At 51.9% G+C, this 27220-nt stretch overlaps 1 protein-coding gene across 1 annotated transcript; it reads left to right on the forward strand.

Annotated features, from left to right (window-relative positions):
- Positions 1-6830: 6830 nt before the first annotated feature.
- BPIFB3 (BPI fold containing family B member 3) lies at positions 6831-22697 on the forward strand. Its single transcript, XM_061437274.1, has 15 exons — positions 6831-7090; positions 7824-7980; positions 8414-8518; positions 8960-9100; positions 10528-10591; positions 12630-12690; positions 13463-13554; positions 13690-13869; positions 15202-15255; positions 16848-17018; positions 17869-17936; positions 19573-19615; positions 20402-20465; positions 21070-21146; positions 21954-22697. The coding sequence occupies exons 1-15, from the start codon at positions 6979-6981 to the stop codon at positions 21981-21983; spliced, it is 1419 nt and encodes a 472-aa protein (XP_061293258.1). The 5' UTR covers positions 6831-6978; the 3' UTR covers positions 21984-22697.
- The last annotated feature ends 4523 nt before the right edge of the window (positions 22698-27220 follow it).

A 27220-nucleotide genomic window follows, 5' to 3' on the forward strand; every position in this document is an offset into this window, starting at 1 on the left:
TCTAAGGCCTATTTCCTGGACACCTGTACCCACAGCCAGACCAGTCAGGTGAGAGTGGACAATTTTAATTAACATCAGCCCTTTTGCAGGTTGGGGAAACTATGGCTCTGAGATGGTAATGATCAGAGTCAGGAATTGGATTCAGGAATTCTGGCTACAGGGGCTTCCCTCTAGGTCCTAATGCCCAGGGGTACTCTTTGCCATTCAGCCCCTCCCCTGCTCTAGTGCCTTCCGCGGCTCCACATCACCCAGGGTTCTCCAAAGGGCTACACGTCAGATTGAAGTTAAACATGCCAGTTCCTGAGCCCTCCACCCCAGACCTATTGAGTCAGGGCTGCAGTGTAAGGCCTGGAGATATGCATTTTCATTCATCTTTACCATCGACAGGCGCAATCCCTGACTGGGTCTTGGTGCTTGAGGTGGCTTGCAGGTGCCTAGGGAGCTGGGTGGGGGTCGGGGGAGGTTGTAGGGGTCTCCACTGGGGTGGGATCTGGAAGGAATTGGGGAAGATAAGGCAGACCAGAAAGTAGGTAGCCTTTTCTTCCCTTGAGAAGGGCTGGCCTGGGCCATGGTTAAGAGGATGAGTGTCCCTAACAAAACATTGTAAATCTACTGTGTTAAAATTAAAGGGGGAGGGGGATGGTGAGTATCAGAGTCAGACAGGTCGGCTGGACTCTTGTGTGACCTTGGGCCGGTGGCTTCTCCTTGGAGAGAGAGCCCTGGCTCCTTGAGGGTAAGACAGGAGCTATGATATGCTGACCTTCCTGGTCATCATGATGACTGGACCGATTTGTACACATCAGTGCCTTGCAGACAATAACTGCTCAATGAAAGCTAGGTGCTAGCTTTCCCTCCTCCTCCCTCTAATGGAGTCTTAAGAATACTGGCAGTACCCAGTGTGCAAGAATATGAGCAGTAGCACTGGGAGAGCCCTGTAAAAAAACTTAAGAAAATTCACTGTGGACATGTGCTACTTCATTTTGTTGCTGCATAGTCACTGAGTCAGGTACGACTCTTTCGCGACCCCGTGGACTGTAGCCCCACAGGCTCCACTGTCCATGGGATTTCCCAGGCAAGAATACCGAAGTGGGTTGCCACTTCCTTCCCCAGGGAATCTTCCCAATCCAGGGATCAAATCTGCATCTCCTGCATTGGTAGATGGATTCTTTACCACCGAGCCACCAGGGAAGCCCCACAGGCACTACTAGGACCCAGCAATCCCTCTCCTAGTTGGCCACACAAGAGAAATGAACAATAAATGCACGTCCACAAAAAGACTTAACAAGAATGCTCAGAGCAGCTTTTGACCCGAAGGCCTGAGTGCCTCTAGACAGGAGTATGGATAAGCAATCTGGGTGTGGTCACATAATGAAATAGCATAAGGCAAAGAGGAAAAAATCATTGCCTCTCACAACATGACTGGACTGCATAGACACAGGTGTGAAGGAGCTATACACAAAAGAGTGCACTTGCGCAATCCCATTTATAGTACCCTCAAGAGCAGACTGAGCTCATCATTGTGTTAGAGGTCAGGACTGAGGGACAAAACAGGGCTTCTGAAATAAAAGAATTTTGTAAAAGTTCATCAAGCTGTACACTTAGGGTTTGGACTTTATATTTCAAGAAAAGATTTATTTATTTATTTAAAAGTGGTGTGGTTGGGTAACCTGGCTCAGTGTCTAAAGTCATAGGATGAATATTGTATGGCTAGGGGTTCAGGGGTTATGAGGTGAATCAGGCCAGATTGAGTCTCAGGGCCCCATGCAAGAGACAGACCCACGAGTACCCAGAAACATGGTTACAACCCTGCATGTCACGGATTCTGACAGAGGAGATTCCAGGAGGCTGTGGGGTCACAGCCAGCTTGGGAGTCAGGAGGGCTTGCTAGAGGAGGGAATGCCTGAGCCCGGACCTGCTGAAGAACTGCAAACAAAAGCCAAAGTCTGTAAGTCTGTACAGTAACCTGCAGGGCCGCGTCACCTGATTGACCCCGTGGCCCCCACACCCCTCCAACCGCACAGCCCTCTTTGTGTTCCTAGAACATACCACCTCAGGCCTTTGAACTTGCCCTTCCCTCCATCCATGGGGTTCTTCCCTCTGTCTAAGAGGAGAGTTGAAAAACTGGCTTAAAACTCAACATTCAGAAAACTAAGATCATGGCGTCCAGTCCCATCACCTCATGGCAAACAGATGGGGAAACAATGGAAACAGTGTGAGACTTTATTTTTGGGGATTCCAAAATCATTATAGATGGTGACTGCAGCCATGAAATTAAAAGACACTTGCTCCTTGGAAGAAAAGCTATGACCAACCTAGAAAGCATGTTAAAAAGCAGAGACATTACTTTGCCAACAAAGGTCCATCTGGTCAAAGCTATGGTTTTTCCAGCAGTCATGTATGGATGTGAGAGTTGGACTATAAAGAAAGCTGAGTGCTGAAGAATTGATGCTTTTCAACTGTGGTGTTGGAGAAGACTCTTGACAGTCCCTTGGACTGCAAGGAGATCCAACCAGTCAATCCTAAAGGAAATCAGTCCTGAATATTCATTGGAAGAACTGAGGCTGAAGCTGAAACTCCAATACTTTGACCACCTGATGTGAAGAACTGACTCATTGGAAAAGACCCTGATGCTGGGAAAGATTGAAGGCAGGAGGAGAAGGGATGAGTTGGTTGGATGGCATCACTGACTCTATGGACATGAGTTTGAGCAAGCTCCGGGAGTTGGGTGATGTACAGGGAAACCTGGCATTCTGCAGTCCATGGGGGTCACAAAGAGTTGGACACAATTGAATGACTGAACTGAACTTCCCTCCGTCTGGTGGGCTCTTCCGCAGGTAACCATCTGGCTCACTCCTTCTCCTCCTGCAGGTCAAAAGTCACACTTGTTCAAATATGAAAAGTGAAAGTGAAGTCACTCAGTAATGTCCGACTCTGCGACCCTGTGGACAGTACCTGCCAGGCACCTCCATCCATGGGATTTTCCAGGCAAGATTATAGGAGTGGGTTGCTATTTCCTTCTCCAGGGGGTCTTCCCAACCCAGGGATCAAACCTGGGTCTCCTGCATTGCAGGCAGACTCTACCATCTGAGCCACAAGGGAAGCTCTTGGGGATCTTCCCAATCCAGGGATCAAACCCAGGTCTCCTGCACTGTAGGTGGATTCTTTACCAGCTGAGTCACACATGAGGCCTCCCCGACCACCATACTGGAACTGGACCCCCTTCCCTTATTTATTTTTATCATCAGCCTCTGACTTACTTCATCATGTGCTTATCTGTTCTCCCCAGAGGTATGCTGATCAGTACAATGGCCAACAGCCAACAGCCATACAAGGAGATTGATTGAACACTTGAAAGGTGGCGAATCCAAATTTGGTGTGCAGACTTAGTATGAGAAAACAAGTGTAGGGTGTCTATTGAGAATTTTATATTGATTGAATGTTAAATGATAATATTTTGGACATACTGGGCTAAATAAGCTATACAAAATTTTAAGTTATTTTTTCCATTTTGGGTTTTGAAAGTTCTCAAATCTACAGAGGAGGGACTTCCCTGTTGGCTTAGATGGTAAATTGTCTGCCTACAAGGAGGGAGACCCGGGTTCAATCCCTGGGTCGGAAAGATCTCCTGGAGAAGGAAATGGCGACCCACTCCAGTATTCTTGCCTGGAGAATCCCATGGATGGAGGAGCCTGGTAGGCTACAGTCCATGGGGTCACAAAGAGTTGGACATGACTGAGTGACTTCACTCATTCACTCACAGAGGAGCTGAAAGTATAGCAATAGTAAATAGCCATATATGCTTCATGGACAATTTAAACTATACTATTAAAATTCACTTAAAAAAATGTGGCTATTGGAAGCTAGAACATGGAAGCAACCTGGATGTCCATTGACAGATGAATGGATAAAGAAGTTGTGGTACATATACACAATGGAATATTACTCAGCCATAAAAAGGAATGCATTTGAGTTAGTTCTAAGGAGGTGGGTGAACCTAGAACCTATTATACAGAGTGAAGCAAGTCAGAAAGAGAAAGAAAAATTTCGTATTCTAATGCATACATATTGATTCTAGAAAAATGGTACTGAAGAATTTATTTACAGGGCAGCAAAAGGAGAAACAGACATAGAGAATAGACGTAGGGACATGGGGAGAGGGGAGGAGAGGGTGAGATATATAGAAAGAATAACATGGAAACTTACATTACCATACGTAAAATAGATAGCCAATGGGAATTTGTTGTATGGCTCAGGAAACTCAAACAGGGGCTCTGTATCAATCTAGAGGGGTGGGATGGGGAGGGAGATGGGAGGGAGGTTCAAAAAGGAGGGGATATATGTATACCTATGGCTGATTCATGTTGAGGTTTGACAGAAAACAACAGAATTCTATAAAGCAATTATCCTTCAATAAAAAATAAAAAATGTGGCTACTGGAAAAAATGTTCATTGCACTGTATTTCTATTGGTCATCAGGGGAAGTGGTTTGTTTCTTTTGTTTACAGGTCTTATCCCCAGCACCTAGCAGACAGCAGGTGCTGCACAAGTGCCTGCACAAGAAATAATGAATGGATGGATGAATTTCTCTCTATCGTCACCTGCACCAGACTTAGGAGGGGAATACTGCTGTGGAACCCCAGCAGACACTGGGTCTTGGCAGATAGGGGTAGAGTTAGTGGCCCTCCCCAGGACTACACAGAGTTCCTCTCTCCAGGGCCCATGGCTGTCTCCATGCCAGACCTGGGGTCGGGGTGGGCAGAGGGACAGAAGACCCTGCAGCTTTAATCTCCTTCCTTCTCTCCCTGGGTCTCAGGTGGGGTAGGTGGGGAGGCAGGGTGGATTCTGTGCCATCAGGGCACATGTGGCCATTAGGGAACCCTGAAGGGAGATCCCATAGGTGGGCTGAATGCCCTACTCCACCCCCAGGTCTAGGAGGAGGTGGCTGCCTTTGCAGCCCCCAGGCTTTCATTCCCGCCCCTGGGCACTGACCCCAGTCCTCCCCTTTCACTCTACCCCCAGAAGGAAGGCTTAGCCCAGGCCCGCAGGGAAAACCACAATTTGCTTCTGACATGACACATTGACGGGTTTCTGGCGGCTGCGCCCCCTTTGTGTCCCCAGAGGCACTGTGGGCATATAAGGGCAGCCCCCGGGCCTGAGTGGGTGGAGGAGCTAACAGGAGGCCAGGAGCCCCCGTCTATTCCTTGTGGAGCTGCAGGAGAGGGTAAGACAGCCTGCGGAGCCCCAACTTTATCCAGATCCCCAGTTGTTGGCCCTGTAACCATTCTGCTGTCCCATCTGAATAATGGGCCCAGAAAGAATTCTCCCTAGGAGAACACTGTGGGTACCTGGAAGATGATGGGAGAAAAAGTCCATTTTGCAGATGGGAAAACAGGGACTCCGTGAGGGGGCAAAGGCAGGGATTCATGGGCTGAGGGCAAAATTTTCCTAGGCTCAAGAGATGCCCATTTTTCTCTGAACCACTAATTCTGACTGATTTCCCGTTGTGGGAATATTTCCTTCTATGAGAGAGTCAAGGTTACAGGGAGCCACTCTGGGACCAGTCCTGCTGATACCAGCTGGTCCCTACAGAGCCCTTATGCACCTCTGTGCGAGAGGAAAAGGTGTCCTCTTGGGGAGACAGAGCCTGCGCCAGAGCAAAGAGTTGGCGAATACAGTGGGGCTGGATTTCCATCTACTCTTGGCCCCTCATCCAGCACCTGCTCCAACACACAATTATGCACTGAGACTATAGAAACAGTCCCTGCCCCCAGGGAACTCACAGAAATGGCACATGAGAACATAAACACGATGCGTGGTCGCAAACTGCCTTCAAGTATATATTCTGGGTGGTGTTTGGTGACAGACAGTCTTCTTTAGACAAAGTGAAGGAGGGTGGCCTCTCCAAGTAGGTGACATTTATTCAGAACCTGAAAAGTGAGGAGTCAGTCCAGAGGAAGAACATCCCTAACAGAAAGAATAGCATGTGCAAAGGCCCTGAGGTGGAAGGAGCTTGTCAAGGTTAAGACAGAGAAGGTAAAGAGGCAGGTAGAGTCCTTGTGAGTAACAGTAAGGAGCCTGGGTTTTATACCCAGGGCAGTGGGGAACCACTGAAGAGTTTAAACAGGGGTGATGATGGGTATGTAACTGGGCTGGCAGGTGTTGAACTTCATACAGAAAAATCCCAACCTATGAAACTAACGTTAGCTATGCTGTCACTTCCTATCTTGTTCCTTTCAACATCAGTCCAGGATAGACGCAGGGTTTACTGTTACCATTCAGTCGCTAAATCGTGTCCGACTCTGTGACCCCAAGGACTGCAGCGTGTCAGGCTCCTCTGTCCTTCGCTATCTCCTGGAGTTTACTCAAACTCATGTTCATTGAGTCAGTGATGCCATCAACCATTTATCTCCCCCTTCTCCTCCTGCCCTCATTCTTTCCCTTCATCAGAGTCTTTTACAGTGAGTCAGCTTTTCGCATCAGGTGGCCAAAATATTGGAGCTTCAGTAACAGTCCTTCCAATGAATATTCAGGGTTGATTTCCTTTAGGATTGATTGGTTTGATTTCCTTGCAGTCCAAGAGGTAAGGGAGGCAGGAGAGAAACGGGACTTGTCAAATCTATCTGCTGAACGTCTCCAATCAGCCACACCTTCTGAAACGGCCCCCTGAGCCAATGGGAAAGTGGTCCAGGAAACGGAGATCCTGTCCTGCTGTTCTGGAAAGGAAGGCCCTCTACGGCTTTCTCTGAGAGCCAGGTCCAGGCTCCCTGGGACCACAGACGCCTAAGACTTTAAATTCAGATGTGTTAGCTGCTGCTCAAATTGGAGGGAGAGGGCTTTCCTGGGAGTGAAACTGGACTTGAGCGTTGCCAGGCGGGTGGGAGGGCCCCAGGCTGGTGAAGGGGCACAGGGAAGAGAAGCCCTGGGCACAAGGATGGCCCCAGGTTTCTGCTTCCATTCTTGGTAGGTGTGACACTGACAATGTTGGGCATGTGGTCCCCGCTTCTCCTCTGGGGTCTGGTGACTCCGTGCCAGGGGCTGCTTGAGACGGTGGGCACCCTCGCTAGGATCGACAAGGACGAACTCGGCAAAGGTGAGCCCAAGGTGGGCAGGGTGTGAGGATCCAGCCACAGTGTAAACTGTCTCATAGATAGACTTACATGCTTATGCTTCGGGGGGTAGACGAGAACAGGGTTTGATTCCCAACTGTGTAGAGTTCAGGGGCTTAATGTTTGGTGTGCAGGCTCCAATGAGTGGTTCACTCTCTTCTGAGAGGGGAACTGGACTGGATGAGCAAGTAGGGTTTGAGTCTCCCTCAGGGAGGGGGGTGGGCAGGGTTGAGGAGGTCCGGGGGTGGGTGCTGGCTGAGCCAGCATCTCTGCCCCCCCATTTCTGGGGTAGCGGAATTCTACTAAGCATTTGGGGCCTCAGGGGCTCAACGGCCCAGAGTGACCATGGCTGTGAAGAGGAAATGCTTCCTGGAAGCTCCCCTCATTGTCCCAACCTCCACGAGGCGGTGCTTTCCATCTTGCCCTTCTCACAATCCACATAGAGTCAGGCCAGTCGTGCCCAGGAGGGGTTGCCTCCTCCCTTTTGCTCAAGCTCTGGTGGCTGGGTGCTCCCTCCTTTACTTTTGTTCCCCCCTTTCAATCTACTGGGTGGTCCAGTGTCCAGGAGTCCTAGTCATACTGTTGGCCCCAAATCCGATTTGCTGTGTGACTTTGCTCCTCTCTGGGCCCTAGTTTCCTCATCTGTAATATGAAACTTCCTTCCCCCTCCCCTCCCCTTGGCCTCCCCTCCCCACCTCCCTCCTGCCCTCTTTGCAGCCATCCAGAACTCGCTGGTCGGTGGGCCCATTCTACAGAACGTGCTGGGAACAGTCACGTCTGTGAACCAGGGCCTCCTGGGCTCGGGGGGCCTGCTTGGAGGAGGTGGCTTGCTGAGCTACGGAGGGGTTTTTGGCGTTGTTGAGGAGCTTTCTGGGTGAGTCTTACAATGTGGCCGCATGACTGCCTACCTCCTGCGTGCTGTTCAGGTAGCCTGGTCTTTTCTTTGCTTCAGGGAATAGAGAAGAGGTTGACTTTTTTAATTTGTTGGAAGGCAGTGGGAATATCATGGGGAGCCTTAGAGAGGGAGTCCTAGAAACTGAGTCAGAAAATAATGTCTGAATGTCAGGCAGCACGTCCCTGTGGTTGAGGGTTCCAGCTGTGGGATCAGTTTCAATAACTGTGTGAGTGTGTGATCTGGGGCAAGTTTCTCAGTCTCTCTAGGCTAATCCAAGTATCTTCAGGGCTCCCTCCTTCCTCTTCTTTAAGTGTCTGCTCCAAAGACCTCTGTCCTGACCAGCGTGGTCTGGGTGGGTCCAGGCACTAAGGGACTGGTGGGGGGGATGTCAGTGGCCCTGTCCTCCCCGCAGGCTGAAGGTGGAGGAAGTCACACTGCCAAAGGTGTCTGTGAAGCTGCTGCCAGGGTTTGGGGTGCAGCTGAACCTGTACACCAAGGTGGGCCTGCATGGCTCTGGGTGAGTATGCCCCTGGGCCTCTACCCTAGGGTTCCCCACCCCACCCCATTGGGGACTCCCTACCCTATTGCAGGCTCACCCCCTCAACCCCTATTTCCTCCCACCCTACTTCCTTCCCAGGGACTCCTGCTTTCCTATTCCCTCCCTGGATCCTACCTCACTACCCCTCTCCAGGGATCTCCATCCCACGGACGTCCAGGGACTTCCGTCTCTCTCCCTGAGGGAGGTCACTGGTAGGGGTGAGGGAGGGGGCGCATGGGCGTGAGAAAGGACAGGAAGGCTGGGGAGAGAGGAGGGGTGGGGACTAGACCCCTCGCAAGGCTACCCCATCCGCTGCCCATCAGAGCCCTGGTCTGCTGCCCCGGGATGGGCGCGGCTGAGGCGGCCCTGGCGGGTGGGGCCTCGGCTGCCTGGTCACGCCCCCAGTTTCTGGTCTCGCAGCCCCCTCGGGAGCGTTCTGCAGCTGGCCGCCGAGGTGAACGTGTCGTCGCGGGTGGCGCTGGGCGTGAGCGCGCGGGGTACGCCCATCCTTATCCTCAAGCGCTGCAGCACGCTCCTGGGACACATCAGCCTGCTCACTGGGTGAGTCCGCAGGCTGGAGCCCTAGTTGGGCGGCTCCCCGCGTCCAGACCTGATGGGACTCCTCGCGGTCTCCTTGACCAGCTGGGCGGGGCTTGAGTTCACCCTGCCTCTGCCCCTCTCACCGCATCAGCCCATTGCACGGACTTGTGGACTGAGGCCCACCACGGACAAGGACTCTGGTCCAGCCCCCAGCTTGCAACTCCCGCTCCTGAGCGTCCCACTTCTCCAGCCCCTGAGATCCTGCCTCCCTTCTTCCAGATAGAACAAGGGCCAATGCGGGTCCCTCCATCTGCGGGGAATTGAGTTTCTGCTTGTAGCATGTCAGAGACCCAGCTCAGCCTCTGACTTGCTGTGTGACCCCAGGGGATCCCCGTCCCTTGTCTGGGCTTCCGTGTCCCTATCTGTATAATGAGCACCTAAATTTATTGATCCCAAAGTCTCTGGCACCGTTATAACCATCTCTTACTCCAGGTGTTTAGGACACAGTGACCCTTCCACCCACGGGGCAACTGAAGCCCAAAGAGAGCTTGGGATTTGCCCAAGGTCACACACCCACATTGCAGCAAGTGTAGAGATAAACTGGTCTCTGGACTCAGATCCGAGGCTTTCTTGCAGCACTCTGCACCTGCCCCTACTGTCGTCTGCTGTCCGCCCCCACCCTTTCCAACTTTGAGTCAGCCTCTGTTAGTCTCTCCATTCCAGACCAAATCTCACAGCCACACCCCACCTTTGCTGGGTGGCCCCTGCGCAGTGATGGGTGATCAGACAGCTCTGTTAGTTTCCAAGAATAGGGTGAACCAGGGTTGGTTCTGTCTGCAGAAGAGCCTTAAAAAGGGGCTTCCAGGCAGGCTCTTGGGCTCCTTAAATCCCAGTGGCTCCATCCTGCTCCTCTGGGCTAGAGGTGGCATGGAGGGGCTGGAGCTCAGGAGGGTGCTGGTGTCCTGTGCTTGCGGTTCTGTGGTTGTCACCCTCCCTCTGTACCCCCATAGTCTCCAAACAGACCTAAGTCTGTCTGCATGCACATCCTCAGGCCACCCCCTCAGACATTCATTCAACAAATACTTACTGAACCCTCAGCCTAAGCCAGGTGCTGTTGTTGACCCAAATGTCACTTGTCTATACTTATTGGGGGAAATGAAGGGAACAGACTTTTATTGAGCACTAGACACGTGTACGCTCCTATTTGATCTCAGTGGCAGCAGCTCTCTCTAAAGCAGGCACTGTATGGATGGGGAAACTGAAATCCTTCTCTGGGCCCGTGGTGAGGCAGAGCCAAGATTTAAACCCAGATCCCTAAGTCCCAGTCAAGCCCACCAGGAGAGGAGATGGGTGATGTCCTGAGTCCCAAGTGCCCACGCTGCCCCGTCATCCGAGTTGGCGCTGTCCCTGTGTGGTGGCCACACCTTCACGCACCTCATTCTGCCCAGGTTGCTACCTGCACCACTCTTTGGGGTCGTGGAACAGACACTCTTCAAGGTGCTGCCAGAATTGGTGAGTGTGGGGCCACAGACCAGGCACACCCCCTCCCCTGGGCTGTGCCCCTCCTCCCCAGCTTTGAGTTAATCTGGGCGCCAGGCAGGATTAGGCTGGTCTTTCCTTCCACGCCCATCAGGTAATCCCGTCCTGGCCTGCCCATGGGCGTCCCAGGTGCCGCCTGCCAGTCTGTAGGTGGGCTGGCACAGTCTGTCCCCAGACCTCTGAACCCTATATTTACAGCTTCCGGTGACCTGCTCTCCAATCCAAGTCTCTTTCTTACCCCCTGCTTTGTCTTTGCCACCTGTATTGTTATTGACTTTATATTTTCCTGTAAACTAGATTTGAATTAAAATTGGGTCACTCAATGATTTTAAAAAAAGCCCTGTGCTTAGCAAACACATCTAAGAAGATCACATATATGTATATTAAGACATGAGTGTGTGTGTGTGTGTGTGTGTGTGTTTGTGTGTGTGTTCAGTCATTCAGTCAGGTCCGACTCTTTGTGATTCCATGGACTATAGCCTGCCAGGCTCCTATGTCCATGGGATTTTCCAGGCAAGAATGCTGGAGTGGGTTGCCGTTTCCTCCTCCAGGGGATCTTCCCACCCCAGGGATTGAACCCACATCTCCTGCATTGCAGGCAGATTCTTTACTGCTGAGCCACCAGGAAAGCCCATATATTGACATCATGTGACATTAAACACAATATGATGAAACTGCTCCAAGATGCTCCTGCCTGCCCCTGCCATCCCTTGAACCACACTTAAGCTGGTCTGGCCAAAGCTCCATTTTGTTAAGGATGGAGAGGGGAGCGGCTTGCTGACAGCCAGCAAAGAGTAGTCAGGCTTTCTGGTCGCCAATCCTGGCTGGACCTCTCTTATGAGTCCTTGTTAAGAACAGCTGTGGAGGTTGCAAGGGTATCGGAGACTGACGTTGACAAAACTGCCCTGGGCTTCAAGAATCCAATCAGAAAAGCAGCTCAGGGGGAGAAGAGACGCTCCCAGCAGCCCAGGCCCATCTCAAGTCGATTTCAACAAGGGGAGTAGCTACATTTAAGTCACAGCCAGTAACTGGGGTCTCTGGACAATTGGCTGCAAGACAGGATTTATGTGACTCAAAGAGGTTTTAAAAATAAGAGTTAATTATTGACACTTAGAGACTGGAGGCTTCTCTCAGCAATCTGATTTCTGGCTTCTCTTGTACTGTCAGCCATCCTGGCTGCCCGTACCTCCTTCTTGCAGTCGGCACACAGCTGGTCTCCAAGGGGCTGCTCACCCTCTCCCATCACATCTGGTCTCCTCTCCTTTCTGTGATGTGCCTGACCCCAGAAGCCCTGGAGTTAGGGATTCCATGTTTAAATGAAAAGACAGCTTTCTCTTGTCTTTCTGAGAACAGCTGTGATCTTGGACAGGTCGCCTGTCTCCTCTGGCCCCAGCTGTAGAATGAAGGGGCTGAGTGAGAGAAGGGGCTGGGCTGGGCCACCTTTGGGGTTCTTGCTGCGGTGGACTCGGATTCCGTGATAAGATTCTGGAATCCAAACTGCTTGCTCCCTGTTGTCACAGCCCAGGGGTTTTCCAGGAAACTCAGGATGGTGTTATAGTAGATGCCCCGGGCCAGGCCTGACTCTGCGTGGAGGGTAGGAGGTGCCATTCTGTGGGATCCAGATTGTAGGTCTCCGGGCATCCACCTGGATGGCAGGAGGAGCCTGAGACCTTGGAGAAAATAGCCATTTGTTTCCTCTGGGGAAGGCCTTGTCCCCATGCCCCAGCGAGCCTCTGAAATGTGTCCCCATGTCCCCCCAGCATCCTCCAAGGTGTTCTGAGGGGGCCCATGTAGCTGGCCCTCTGCACCACCCACTCTGCCCTCTGACACTTCAAGCTCCAGCCCATCCATGCCTCCCACCTGTGTGCCCCCCTATCCATCTCCATCGTCTGCCCTGTTTGGGGCCCTTGGGACCCCAAAGCAAATAATTTAAAGAAAATGCAGTCATTCCCTGCACCAGGCTTGGGCCCACTCTTATGCTCCTGTTAACCCCCATCTCCTCTGGACACAGCTGTGCCCCGTGGTGGACAGTGTGCTGGGTGTGGTGAATGAGCTCCTGGGGGCCGTGCTGGGTAAGTTGGGGTCTGCCCTGCTCCTCCTCTGCACCTGCTGTTACCTCTCCACCCCATTACCCCAGTGGGTGGGGTACTAGCGAAGAGGACGGGGCAGAATTCTGGGCCCTTTCACGTCTTCCTCAGACTGACGAGGCCGCCATGATGAGGAGGCCTAATGGTGGAGTTCTGGGCTGAGGCCGGTTCAACGGGGTGAGGAGACGTGGAGCCATCCAGGTCTCCATCTATCGGGGCTTCAGGCCACTCGCTGATCACCAGTGGGGTGTCTGGCACTGTCAGAAGTGTGAGCCAGATATTATTATTATCTGGACAGACAAGATGACTGAGGTCCAGAGCTTACATAAGGAACCCAGAGCCCCTCAGCCACAGTGGCCCCCAGCCTCTCTGAGCCTTATGGAGACATGGATGCCTTTTGTATTCACAAATGGGCCTTGAAAAAAGTATAAAAATGCTTAACTAGGATTAGGATAGAAAACCTGGGGGCAGATGTATCTCTGTATGTGGTGTTATACGAGAGAGGCAGGGCAATGACGTGGTTAGTGGAACCAGTGCTGGAAAACAGGAACCTTGGCTTTGCTATTCTGTGGCTTGTGTGGCTTGGGGCTAGTGACTTCCTCTGTTAAAGCCTCAGTTTCCATATCTGTAAAATGGGGATGACAGTAGCACCCAGGTAAATACTCAGTAGAGTGCTAGGCATTCAGCAGGCGCTCAGTAAATAGAAGTAGGGCCTGGGCTCATGGGGGCCTTTCTTCTTCCTCCCCTCCTCATCCAGGCCTGGTGCCTCTCGGGGCTCTTGGGTCCGTGGAATTCACTCTGGCCACACTGCCTCTCATCTCCAACCAGTACATAGAGCTGGATGTCAATGTAAGTGCCCACCAAGGCCCTGCCCACCACTGGGGGTGGGTGAGGTCCCAGTGGAGGCCAGGAAGGGGATGCTGACTCAGAGCCAGGTGAGTGAGCTGCCCTGAGATCCTGCCGCACTGTCTCTCACCTCTGCAGCCCATCGTGAAGAGCATAGCTGGTGACGTCATTGACTTCCCCAAGCCCCGCAACCCCGTCAAGGTGCCGCCCAAGGAGGACCACACATCCCAGGTGACCGTGCCTCTGTTCCTCTTTAACACCGTGTTTGGGCTCCTTCAGACCAGCGGTGCCCTTGACCTGGACATCACCTCCGAGCTGGTAAGTGTGGCAACCTGCCCTGCTGGGTCTTAGCGATGCTAGTTGTAACCTAGCTGAACCTCATCACTGTTCAGCCCTGATGAGCCTTCTTCTTATAATCAGAGAGACTTGGACAGTTTTATAGCAGGTACATGTCCATGCTTGTCCTTGTAGACAAGTATGACATTACTTACTAATTGATAATGGCCTCTACTTGGCTAAACCTGAGTGGGACTTCTGAGTCTTTCTCAACATGACACTCAGGAAGTTACTTTGAATTGGTCAAAATTGGTGTGTGAAATGTAGCCAGTTTTCTATCCCCGCACCAGATGAGCTCTTGTAGTCAATGCTCAATTTTTACTAAAGTGTGAATGGCTAACATTCCTACTACTTTCTCAAGAGCATATTTGAGTTGAAGAGAAGAAAACTCAGTTTGGACTATACCAAAGGTATACAGAGCCCAAACACCGTTAAAGAGGTACAGAGGTGTGGTCACCTGGGATGTGTGGTCCTCCTTGGGTGGCACCCTGATGGAGTTTTGGGGCTTAGGGAAGTCAATGATGTCACCGACTATGCTCTTCACGACATTTGGACATTGGATATTTATTCTGAAGTTTCAGAGATTTCTGTTTCCCTTCTGGCCCCTCTCACACCCTCACATATGTCTGGAAGCCCCAGCCCAGAAGCCTTACCCAGTGGCATTCTTGGTCTCAGCCCTGTCCAAAGTAAACTCTGAGCCACCTGGGCCCCTCATCTGCGGCTCAGCCTAAGGGAGCAGGGGTTGATCATTCACTTCCTATATGTGGGGTCCAAAGAGCACGCTGAAGGCCTGTGGGGTGGTTGGAATAGGGCCTTGAGCTGGGAGCCAGATGTGACCAGATTTTCCAATTTTTTAAAGTTAGGAACTGCAAATTTATATGAAATGTCCTAATTTGTAAATGATAGAAACAAATGTATAGTATTTGAGAATATTTTGGGGTAAAAAGCAAAAATATGTGGGGTCAGATTCCTGGGCTTTCAAATTGGGAGGGAAGTTTAAAAGGTCAAAGCCTGGTGCCGCCATTTACCAGCTTATGAGCCTGGACAGGAACCTCAGGTTTTTCATCTGTGAAATGGGAGTAATCATAGCGCCTACTCCCTGGAGCAGTTATAAAGGTGGAATGAATGAAGGCTCAGAAAGCCCTTCGCATGAGTCTGGCATGTAGTAAGCACTCATCACTGGTTACTAGAAGGAACATGAGTGTCTGTGGAGACGCATGTATGTAGCTGGGTGGGAGGAAGCTACTGTTTGTGCTGAGGGATCCCTATCTCGGCTCTGTGTTTATCCCCCTTCCCATTTGGTCTCCGGTCCAGGTTCCCAGCAATGTCCCACTGACAACTACAGATCTGGCAGCTTTGGTCCCTGAGGTGAGTGACCCTCTCATGGACTTTATTCATGGTAGGTCTTTCCTGATGACCCTGAATGGACTCCAGAATCTTTCTCAATACAGCTCTACAGATAGTCACAATTGAATGTTGAGTTCAAATTCACACTGAAGTGTGATTGACTAACACCATATCCTTTCCTGATAGTAGATTTTGCTTAGAGAGAAAAGGATCAGGGTTTAACTGCACCAGAAGTCAACTGGGCATTTGTCCTCGGCCTGTTGCTCCTCTGTCAAGCAGAGGACAGGAGTTTCTTTCCAAATGACTTTAGCCCCCTCCCTCCAACTGCCTTCAGTTCAGTTCAGTTGCTCAGTTGTGTCCAGCTCTTTGTGACCTCATGAACCGCAGCACGCCAGGCCTCCCTGTCCATCACCAACTCCCGGAGTCCGCCCAAACCTATGGCCATTGTGTCAGTGATGCCATCCAACCATCTCATCCTCTGTCGTCCCCTTCTCCCACCTTCAATCTTTCCCAGCATCAGGGTCTTTTCAAATGAGTCAGTTCTCTTCATCAGGTGGCCAAAGTATTGGAGTTTCAGCTTCAGCATCAGTTCCTCCAATGAACACCCAGGACTGATCTCCTTTAGGATGGGCTGGTTGGATCTCCTTGTAGTCCAAGGGACTCTCAACAGTCTTCTCCAACACTGCAGTTCAAAAGCATCAATTCTTCGGCCAGCTGCCTTACTTCATCTTAGTCTCAGTGTTCTTGTCCCCAGAGAGAAGACTCAGGGCAGTGACCTTGGAAAAGTAAGAGAAACGAGAAGATTCAGGGAGATTTGACTAGTGGGCATCAGTCAGTACGTGGCTACAGGGCCTGGCCCTCAGCTTTACCATTCCTCCAACTGGGGCTGAACAGCTTCTTTCCAGCTGTGGGAATCTGAATTATTTAGCAGCCCTGTGCCAGGTGCTGGGCATGTGCAAGGGGCAGACAGTGAAAAGTAGATAAACGTCTCTGTGTTCCAGGAGCTGCCATTGTGATGGGAGGGACAGACATTGAACAAATGAATAAGCAGAATATATACAATGTCAGAAGGTGGAGGAGGGTACCTCGCAAAGGCCTCACTGGGGAGGTGATATGTGAGCTGAAGGCTGACAGAGGGGAGGGAGGGAACGGTGAAGGTGTCTGGAGAAGACATTTCTGGCAGAGGGAACAGCGAGTGCAAAGGCCCTGAGGTAGGAGTGTGCCTGGCAGCTTGGAGGAACAGCAGAGTGGTCAGTGAGTCTAAGAGAGAAGAGAATAGGGGCCAGTGGTGGGAGGCTAGACACGAGGGCAGAAGATGGATCATGTGGGACTGTGGGCATAGGAAGGTTTTTTGTTTTCTTTTCTTTTTTATGTTGTCTAATGAAGTGTGTCCTGGGGGCGATTTTGACTCTGATTGGGCTGTTCCATAATGTCAGCCTCCAGGGGGCCGAGACCAGACCTATCTGGTTCAGGCTGTTAGCACAGCTCCCAGCTCAGTACCGGTACCCACTAGGTGCTCAGTGAGTGTCTGTTGACTGACTGACCGGCTGATTCTATTAGTGGGGCATCTAAGATGCCCCCATGCCCCCTGCTCTGCCCTTGCTTCTCTCCAGGCCCTGCGGAAGCTGCCCTCAGGCCAGCAGCTCCTGCTCTCCTTGCGGGTGAAGGAAGCGCCCACAGTCACACTTCAGAACCACAAGGCCACGGTCTCCATCTCAGCTACCATCCATGTGCTGTCCTACTTCCCTCAGGGGGCCCATGAAGCCTTGTTCCAGCTGAATGGGGTGAGCGGCTGAGGGGTGGGAGCAGGCACTGGGGTTCTGAGTAGGGCTGACCCGCTCCGGGCTGTGGATCTCAGGGTGGGGGATCCCATAGGGCACCGTGCAGGAAGCCCTCACCCACTGTCAACCTAACTGTTTGGACTCCTGCCTGCTCCCTCATCACACGTGTCCTGGGTGCTTCCGCAGGATCTCAGGAATTGGCCCCGCCCCCTAGCCACCCTGTGCTCAGATACCTCTTGGATGACCCTCCAGCTTTCCCCGGCCCCCCACCTCCATTCTGCTCCTCTCCACCCCACCTCTGCTAACTTCCCCAACCATACATCTGGGCAGAGGCAGTCCCTACCCTACTCACTCTGCCCTGGCCCCACACGGCCACATACCATTCCTTGCCGCGTCCCCCACCCCCGGCCTCACTCTCCTGCTTTCCCAGCCTTGTGCCCTAAGCCAGTTACTCAGGGCTGCCAGGTTCCCCCACCTTGCCCTTGTTTGTGCAGAGACCACCACGTTTCTCCCCTTCCTTTGACTAACTCCTCATCTTCCACGATTCAGCACAGGGGTCACCTCGTGGGCGATGCCTTCCCTCACCCACTGCAGGCAGGATTGAGGGTCTGTCCAAGCTCCTGCCACCCCAGGACTCCCTCACATCCAACACTGACAGCCCTTAGTACCCTGGTTTCTGAGCACCAGAACCTTCACGTGACTTCCTCGTAGCCCAGCATGGACACTAACGCATCAGCAAGGGGTAGTGGAGGAAATGAATGGTGGAGAGTCACCTGTTGGCCAAGGCAGACCTACCTGTCTTCAGGCTCCTTTTGCCGAATTGGTATAATTTCTGCCTGCTCTTCTCACGTAGGTGATGACTTTAAATGCCCAGCTGGCTCCCTCGGCTACCAAGCTGCACATCTCGCTATCCCTGGAACGGTAATGTGGGATCCTGGGTGTTGTCTTTATGAACAAGAATTAGGGGGACTTCACTAGTGGTCCAGTGGTTAAGACTTCACCTTTCAATGCAGGGGATGTGGGTTTGATCCCTGTTTGAGTCACTAAGATCCCACATGCCTCACGGCCCAAAAGCCAGAACGTAAAACAGAAGCAGTGTTGTAACAAATTCAATAAAGACTTAAAAAAAGAATTAGGGACTAGCAGAAACCCCATCATTTATTGAGAGGCAACTGAATTGCAGGTGTTTGTTTTGCCAGAGTCTTCCTTGCCTCTGGAACCTACTGGGAAGGGGTGGTCTTGGCCCATTTTACAGATGAGGCAACTAGGGCTCAGAGAATCGCCTCCAGAGAGGGCATCTTCCACTGCACCTGCTCAAAACCTGGCCCTGGAGATAAACCTGCTGCAGAGGAGTCCAGACTTCTGAGTTATCAGCCCTAGAGGCAGGCCATGGAGATACCTGCCCTTGAATGTGGTCAGATGCTTTGTTATTCACGTGGACTAGCTATATGGACGAAGGAGCCTGCTGGGCTGCAGTCCGTGGGGTCGCTAAGAGTCGGACATGACTGAGCGACTTCACTTTCACTTTTCACTTTCATGCATTGGAGAAGGAAATGGCAACCCACTCCAGTGTTCTTGCCTGGAGGATCCCAGAGAAGGCGGAGCCTGGTGGGCTGCCGTCTATGGGGTTACACAGAGTCGGACACGACTGAAGCGAATTAGCAGCAGCAGCAGCAGCAGCTATTTCTCTAGTTTCTACCCACCTCTGGTAACTAGGCCTCATGATAATCATACTAACCGAGATAGTGAGGTTGATGACAATCCTTCCTTATGCATGCACAGCACTTGACAGTTTGCAAAGCCCAGCCTCCAAAAGTGCATTGTCCCTGGAAGCCAGTCCTCTGTCTAGGCCTCCGTCCTCCAGGCCCAGCACTCTCACCTTGGCCTGGGGCCTGGGGCCTCTCTGTCCCACCCCTGGATGCAGGATGCAGGAGTATTCCCAGGGGACACTGAGATCTGCCTGCCCTGGGCCATAGGCACCCGGTGCTCACCTGATCCCCTGCCGGCCCCTCAGGCTGCAGCTGCACCCCTCCCACTCCCCCTCCCCACAAGGCTCCACCGCCACTCCATTTCTATACTTGACAAAGACCTCACCCACTGCCAGGGTTCACCTCCCCTTCCTGGTGGCTGTTGAAGCCTCAGCTCTGCAGGAGAAGAAATGTGTGTCCGGGCTCTGGCCCTGGACCTTTATGTGGGCCAGCTGTGATCCACTGGTGGTTTATTGCTGTTAGTGAGCAGCTGTCGGGTGCAGAGCACCCTGTATCCAGGGCTCAGTCTATGGGAGGGCTACTCCTCAGAGAGCGTCAGTCAAACAAGTGGGAGTCAGATCAAGGTTCCAGGGCCGTGGAGTTGGAGGTGGCAGTCATGACATTTCAGAAGGAGGTTAGCTCCCTCCAAGCCCATTTTACAGGTGGGTAAACTGAGACCCTGAGTCAAGGCTGAATGGAGGCAGAGTTGGGCCTGTAACCCTGTTTCCCGATCCTGGAGAGCTAGGGATGGGGTAGGCTGGGGTTTGGTGGGTGCTGGGGCCTCTCAACATCTCTCTTCTCTCTGCCAGGCTCAGCGTCCAGCTGGTGTCCTCCTCTGCCCACACCTTCGATGTAAGTTCTGGGAGGCTGGGCAGTTTGGTGGTGGTGAGGGTCTACAGGTGGGGTGGAAAGGAAGCAGGATGAGTCAGGCTGTATGACTGAGCTGGCCCCAGTCTGGGCTCTGCCCCCAAAAGACGGAGTGGACAAACATCCCGGCTGGTGTGTGTCTCTGTGTGTGCATGCACACACGTGCACTCACTTGTCAAACAGTCATTGTCTTAGAAAAGGGAATCTCATGATCTTTCAGTCTTGGAACCTTACAAAGTTGTAAATGTGTAGAACCTCACAAGGGCTCAAAATTCTGGAACTTCACACAAGTAATAAGGTCCTTGAACTCAGAAGGTTCTAACATTTCAGAGACTCACAGAGCCCTTAGTTTCCTGCTTCTTATAAAGTCCCAAGGTTCTAGAATTTCATGATGGTTTCAGATTCTAGATCATTCTAAGTGTTTCTCAACTCCTAGGAATCTAAGGTCAGACCACACAGAATTACTGGAGCTGGGCTCATTTCCTCCCTCTTTCTCAGACACAGGCCCCCACCAGGCCCCCCAGATCCTTCCTCCAGGAGAGCAGCCCTTTCAAGCTCACGGGGCCCAGAGTGAAGCCCACCTAAATCAGAGTCCCCTTGGAGTCACTCTTGAACTGCCCACCCCAGCAGTTCCTGTGCCCACTAGGAGCTATGTCGTCAGGCTTGTGGGGAGGCTGGGGCAGCTGGACCTCTGGAGTTTTCTTCCCGGGAAGGGTGGTACTGCTCCCTGCAAAGCCACCCCTTCCAGCCTCTCTGCATGCTCTGTTGCAGGCATCCCGTTTAGAAGAATGGCTCAGCAGTGTGGTCCGGCTAGCTTACGTGCCAAAGCTCAATGGTAAGCGAAGCCTTAAGTGTCTTCTTGGACACGGAGTGTCTGAACTCAGGATTGCCAAATCCATTGCCTCTCTCCATTGCTCTTTTGTTAAAAAATTTAAGTATAGTTAATTTATAATGTTGTGTTAGTTTCAAGTGTACAGCAAAGTGATTTGATCATTCTCTACTGTTCTTAATAGACACTGAGATTGGAGAGGGCTTGATCCCCCTTTCTAAGATACAGAAACTAGGATTGTTTCCAATCAAACAATATGGATTGCTCCTGCATCATGCCCAACTCTGAGTGTCAAGAGCTATCTGATGTGGATCGTGTCTTCAGGCTCACAATCCAGATGGAAATAGTTGTATAAACAAATGAATAGAATATAAATGACCCAGATTGTGCAAGAGACTGAGAGAACCTCAAGGAGGCTCTGCTGAGGGAACCCCTTAAGACAATAGAGAAAAGGGGCATTTTTGTTTGGGTTTAGTAGGATGAGTAGGAGTTTCACGGGAACCTGAGTCTCCAAGAAGAGAATTGGCTAGCTCAAAGTGGTGGAATAGGGTCAGCAGGTCCCGCCTTGGCCCCTCACATATCTTTGCTTTCAACCACATCCTTTTCACAGTGAACCTAGATGTTGGGATCCCCCTGCCTAAGGTTCTCAATGTCAATTTTGCCAATGCGGCTCTGGCAATCATAGAGGTGAGTTTCCCATGGTGGGGAGGGTAAGCCTTGATGGGCCTAAAGCTTGTCTCTGGAGAGGGGACTGCTCTGCCTTTGACAAGGTCTGTCGCTGCCCATTTTCTAGGTTGCTCAGGGATTATAAACTACCTAACTTGGGAATGGCAAATGCATGACATACATTCTAGCGCTCCTTCCTTACTTGCCCAAGGCGATTGTCGGCAAGCAGTCACAGAGCTCTTTCTTGTTGAATTCAGACACAGGACTGGCCTGTGGGATGGGATCTCAGGTTTCCTCACAGAATCACAGTTCCCCTGGCCCAGGGGTAGCAAGCACACTTTCTGTTTCTCCCCTGCGCTGTGCCTGTGGCAGCCTTCTCTGATAGATCAGGGCGTTTTTTCCTGCTGAGTATGGACATGGTCTCACAATCCTCTTCAGTCCAGTACGCCTTTGAGTCTTGGAACAGCTCTGGGAGGTGGGCAGATCAGGGAATCCTGGACCTACTTCTCAGATAAGGACCAAGGCTGTAGGAGGCCCAGTTTCTGGTCCAAGGTCACACAATAAATTCACAGGAAAAATGACACTTGAACTAAAGTCTCTAAAATCAGTGACCTCTCCCACACTGAAGGTCATTTATTCATCGTTCATTCATTTGTTCACTCGTTCACTTAGTAAGTGCAAGTTGTGCTCCCAGTACAGTGCTCACCCCAGGGCACGGGGCTGGTGTTGGGGGTGGGGGACACAGAGTGGCTGCAGGGGTGGGAGGTGTAGCGGGATGTTGGGCACAAGGGCTCAGAGGACCTAACCTAGAGCCATTGCTCTTTGCAGAATGCCGTGGTGCTGACCGTGCCATCCTGAGGCTGACAGAGGGCTGCCATCCCTCTGTGTTGACCGCCAGAATCCTGCCCACATGCCCATCTGCCTCAGTTTCCCTCCCAGGCTCTAGCCTGTGTCTATGACAGTATAAGTGTCCCTTATCCACCCAGGGCCCCCCAGGTGCTCCGGCCCTGCAGCCCTGTCCCCAGTCTGGAGTGGGGACTGCAGGGCTAGCCACAAGACTCTGCTTTGGAGAAAGATCTAGGGCCTCCTTGGCATGTCCTGAGCTTTCAATAAATGACTCGTCTCAGCACCTCCTGGCTGGTTTGTTCTCCAGTCACACCGGGGCTGCCTTGGCCTCTGCCTCTGGTGCTCTCCCCAGCTTCAAGCAGGGCTCCTGGGAGGTGAAGGGACCTGGGACCTAGTCATTGTAGCTTCATGTCCCAAACATAACTGGTTGACCTTGGCAACCTCCGTGTCTTGTCCTGCCTTCCTCCGCCTCTGTGTGGCGCTCTCTGTGTCCCCCTCCCCACTTCCTTCCCCTCTATTTCTTTTCTTTTCTTCTTATTTTTTATTGGCCATGCCACGCGTGCCATGTGGAATCTTAGTTCCCTGATCAGGGATCGAACTCGTGCCCCCTCCCTGTATTGGGAGCATGGAGTCTTATCCATTGGACCACCAGGAAGTCCCGTCCTCTCTGTATTTTTCTAAACGCCTCCATCTTTCACCCTGTCTCTCTGAGCCTGTCTGAGTTTGTGTCTGTCTGTTTCGGTCTCTCTGATTTTGGGACAGTTCTCAGAAACGATGTCCGAGTTGAATTTTGAAGGCTGAGTAAGAGTTTTCCAGGGAGTACTCCAGGAGGCAGAGATGGGTGAGACTCCTGGAAGGTGTTGCCCTGGAGGGGTCACTTAACAGCTGCACACCTGCCATTGACACACCTCAGGACAGACTTCAGGACAAAGTACGCTGAATACTCATAGTGTGGGTGGAGAAACTGACTCCAGAGAGGAGCCTGGCTGGCCGAGGCTGCACAGGAGCAGAGCTGGGATGGGAAACTGGGGATCCTGATTCTCTTGCCGGGACTCCTCTCCGCTGCTCAAGAGGGGCCTCCTTGGTTCTGGAGAATGGCCCCAAGTTGGTACAAATGGGTGAACCTGAGTGAAAAGGTGCCAGTTAAGTTTTGGGAACTGGTTTAGTGGATCTAGGGGGTGCAGTGGGGAACCAAGGAGAGTTGGAACCCGTCTAGAGGTTTATGTACCAATGGGAATGACCATCCTCTCATCCATCTACCCATCCATCCATCCATCTACCGACCCATTCACCCTTCCATCTATATTTATCCACCACTCACCCATCCATCCACCCACCACCCACCCATCTACCCACCCATCCATTCACACATCTATTCATCCTCCAGTCCATCCATCCATCCACTGTTCTACCCTTTCTTCCTCCCGGTTCCCTTCTTTTCTCTTTACCTCCCCTCCACCCACCTGCAGTTATTGGTAGGACTACGTGCCGGACCCAGTGCTGAGTGACATGTGGGATTTATGCTTGTCTCCTTTCTCACCTCCAGTGTCTCCTGACTGCCATCCAGGACAATACAGTGGTTATATGAGTAGCTTGAATTTTTGCTGCCTGTGTTCAAATCCCAGGGCTTCCTAGGTGGTGCTAGTGGTAAAGAACCCATCTGCCAATGCAGAGACATAAGAGACATGGGTTCCATCTCTGGGTCGAGCAGATACCCTGGAAGAGGGCGTGTCAACCCACTCCAGTATTCTTGCCTGGAGAATCCCATGGAATGAGGCGCCTGGTGGTCTATAGTCTACAGAGTCACAAAGAGTCGGACACGACTGAGGTGACTTAGCACACACGCACACAGGTTCACATCCCATCCCAGCTGCCATGTGGCCTCAGGCAAGTCATTGACTCTCTCTGACTCTCAACTTCTTCATCAGTAACTTGGGGATGCCGGTTAATTTGGTTTTGAGGGTTAACCAGCACTCAGGATGTTGACTCACCCATCAGTTCCTGTTAGCTCATGTTACTGCCACATTATTCTACCTTCTCATCCTGCCTTCATCTGCTCCTGCCTCTCCACCCAGGCCCCAGCACACCTTCCTCCTCTCTCACAGGGACTGCGCCTTCTGTCCTGTTCTTCACACTCTCCTCTCTTCCATCCTGTCCTCCTTCAGCCCTTCCTTGACCTCGTCCGACCATCTCTCACCTCCGCTGACAGATTTTCCATGGCTGGGTTCTCTGGGCCAGCAGAAAACCATCCAGGCTCCCAGGTTTGGCGTCAAGGCTGCCTGTGGCCTCAGCCGATCCTCCTGGAGCATTAAGAGGAAGCAGAGCCGGTTCTGTGCCTTGGGCTCCTCGTCTGTGAAATGGGAATCATGTCTGTAGGACTCACTCATGGGTCGTTTGAGGATGAAATGAGATAGTTCTCCCAGAATACAGAGAAGAGTGCCTCCAGCCTCACAGACCCTAGGCAGGCTCTGTTATTGTATCCACCGTCCTGGATTGTCCCTGCCTCACCTTGTTCTCCAGCTTGACCAAGAGCTCCCCAAGGTCAAGGTGAGGGAAGGTCTTTGTTCACCCTGGTGAGTCCTGTGGTTGCACAGAGTAGCAATGAAAACAGCTAACCTCTACCGAGCGCTTACTGTATACCAGCCTCTGTGTTAGACACTGAGGACCCTTTGCTCAGTTAGGTTTCATAGTGACCCTAATCAAGGGGTGTTATCTCCCTGTTTTAAAAATGAGCAAACAGGCTCAGAGAAATGGAATTGGACAGCTCCTAAGTGGCAGAGACAGGGTTTGAACAAGATCCTTCTTCCCCTTAATCCAAAGCCTGGGCTTTTCATGACTGTGCTATAAAAATAATACTTGCTGTGTTTATTGTATGCTTCCTAACTGCAGACACTGTCTTAAGGACTTTTGATACTTTTGTCATGATCTCCTTGAATCAACCCTTCTTTCTCAGAACTGTTTTTACGTTCACTCTAGAGCTGTCACCCTGTTTATTTAACTTATATGCAGAGTACATCATAAGAAACGCTGGACTGGAAGAAACACAAACTGGAATCAAGATTGTGGGGAGAAATATCAATAACCTCAGATATGCAGACGACACCACCCTTATGGCAGAAAGTGAAGAGGAACTAAAAAGCCTCTTGATGAAAGTGAAAGAGGAGAGTGAAAAAGTTGGCTTAAAGCTCAACATTCAGAAAACAAAGATCATGGCATCCGGTCCCATCACTTCATGGGAAATAGATGGGGAGACAGTGGAGACAGTGTCAGACTTTATTTTTCTGGGCTCCAAAATCACTGCAGACAGTGACTGCAGCCATGAAATTAAAAGACGCTTACTCCTTGGAAGGAAAGTTATGACCAACCTAGACAGCATATTCAAAAGCAGAGACATTACTTTGCCAACAAAGGTTCATCTAGTCAAGGCTATGGTTTTTCCTGTGGTCATGTATGGATGTGAGAGTTGGACTGTGAAGAAGGCTGAGCGCCGAAGAATTGATGCTTTTGAACTGTGGTGTTGGAGAAGACTCTTGAGAGTCCCTTGGACTGCAAGGAGATCCAACCAGTCCATTCTGAAGGAGATCAGCCCTGGGATTTCTTTGGAAGGAATGACACTAAAGCTGAAACTCCAGTACTTTGGCCACCTCATGCGAAGAGTTGACTCATTGGAAAAGACTCTGATGCTGGGAGGGATTGGGGGCAGGAGGAGAAGGGGACGACAGAGGATGAGATGGCTGGATGGCATCACTGACTCGATGGACGTGAGTCTGAGTGAACTCCGGGAGTTGGTGATGGACAGGGAGGCCTGGCGTGCTGCGATTCATGGGGTCGCAAAGAGTCGGACACGACTGAGCGACTGATCTGATCTGATCTGATCTAGAGTTGAGGAAACTGAGGCCCAGAGAAGTTAAGAGACTTGCCCAAGGCCACACAGCCAGGAAGTGATGAGGGTCAGCACTTGAGCCCAGGCCCCTGACTCCAGAGCCCAGGTTCTGAACTGCCACATTTAGGCTGGGCAATGAAACCAGCCAGATGTGCAGGAAGTCCCTCGGTCAGCAGCGAACCGACAGTTCATAAGGGGGACAAGGGTTGAGTTGGAGGGATTGGTAGTGAGGCTGGGTCTGTTTCCTGGTCCCAACTCCCCACTTCATGAAGCCCCCACAAGGCCCCCTGCAGGCTGAGTCACCTTCAGGATGAATCGCCTCCCAGGGCCTGGTCCCACCAGCTCCAGACAAAGGTGCCCTTTGGCTGCTAAGCCCAGGTGATCTCCTCGGCGCCAGAGCTACACTAATCCTCTCAGGGCCCTGGGGGGAAGGCTGGCCTCATGACCACCAGGACCTGGCTGGTCTCCGGGCTGAAGACAGCATTGACCTCCATGTGTGCACTGCCCTCTACAGTTCACAGTAGGCGTTGATCCTTGCTCTCTGGCGGGAGGGACGGGCAGGTGGAGAAAGGCGCGGTTGCCCTCTTTGCCCCACAAAGCTCCAGGCATGTTCCAGACATTTCCTCCGCAATCCTGGAAACCCTGCTGAAGAAGTGTGGTATTCTGCCCATTTCTCAGATGCCCAAACTGAGGGCCCAGAGAAGAAGGGATTGTCCAGAGCTGAGAGGCCAAGTGGGATGTGGGAACACAGGCGTGTGTGGTTCTTGGGGTCCCTGCCCGGAACCCTCCTAGCCCTTACAGGTGATCAGTTGGTCCAGGGCCTGGGTTCAGGCACCCGCTCACACTCCTGTGGGTTTTACCAACTTTCTGCCTTGTGGCGCCAACAGGGACCCAGGATGATGAGAGTAAAAATACCACCTACTGAGCACCTACTGGGTGCTGGGCCTTGTTCTCACCACTTTGCAAGATTAAACTCGACCTTTACGACATTCTTTTGAGGCCGAGTCACTCTGGTCACCATCTTGACACCAAAGAAACAGGCTTGGAGAAAACAGACAGCAGAATTCAAACCGAGCCTCTGGCTCCGAAGTCTGTTTTCCACTAAAGCACCCGCTGCAGATGGGAAAGTGAGTCCCAGAGAGGCGCTGGCTCAGGCTCCAGTGGTGCCACTGGCGAGGTTGGCAGGACGCCTGCCTTCAGAGGCCCCACAGCCCTCAGACAGCAGGGAGGACGCATCTCCCTGCAGAGTTCAGGGGAACGCCTGTTTATGCTCAGCCTGGCTTGAGAGCAGACCTCGGTGGGGGAGAGAAATGCCCCCTCACCCAGGAGAGCTCCTCAGGTGGGCTTCATGGGGAAGGAGGAGATG

The sequence above is a fragment of the Bos javanicus genome, chromosome 13 (genome assembly GCF_032452875.1).
Source record: "Bos javanicus breed banteng chromosome 13, ARS-OSU_banteng_1.0, whole genome shotgun sequence".
In the NCBI taxonomy this organism is placed as follows: Eukaryota; Metazoa; Chordata; class Mammalia; order Artiodactyla; family Bovidae; genus Bos; species Bos javanicus.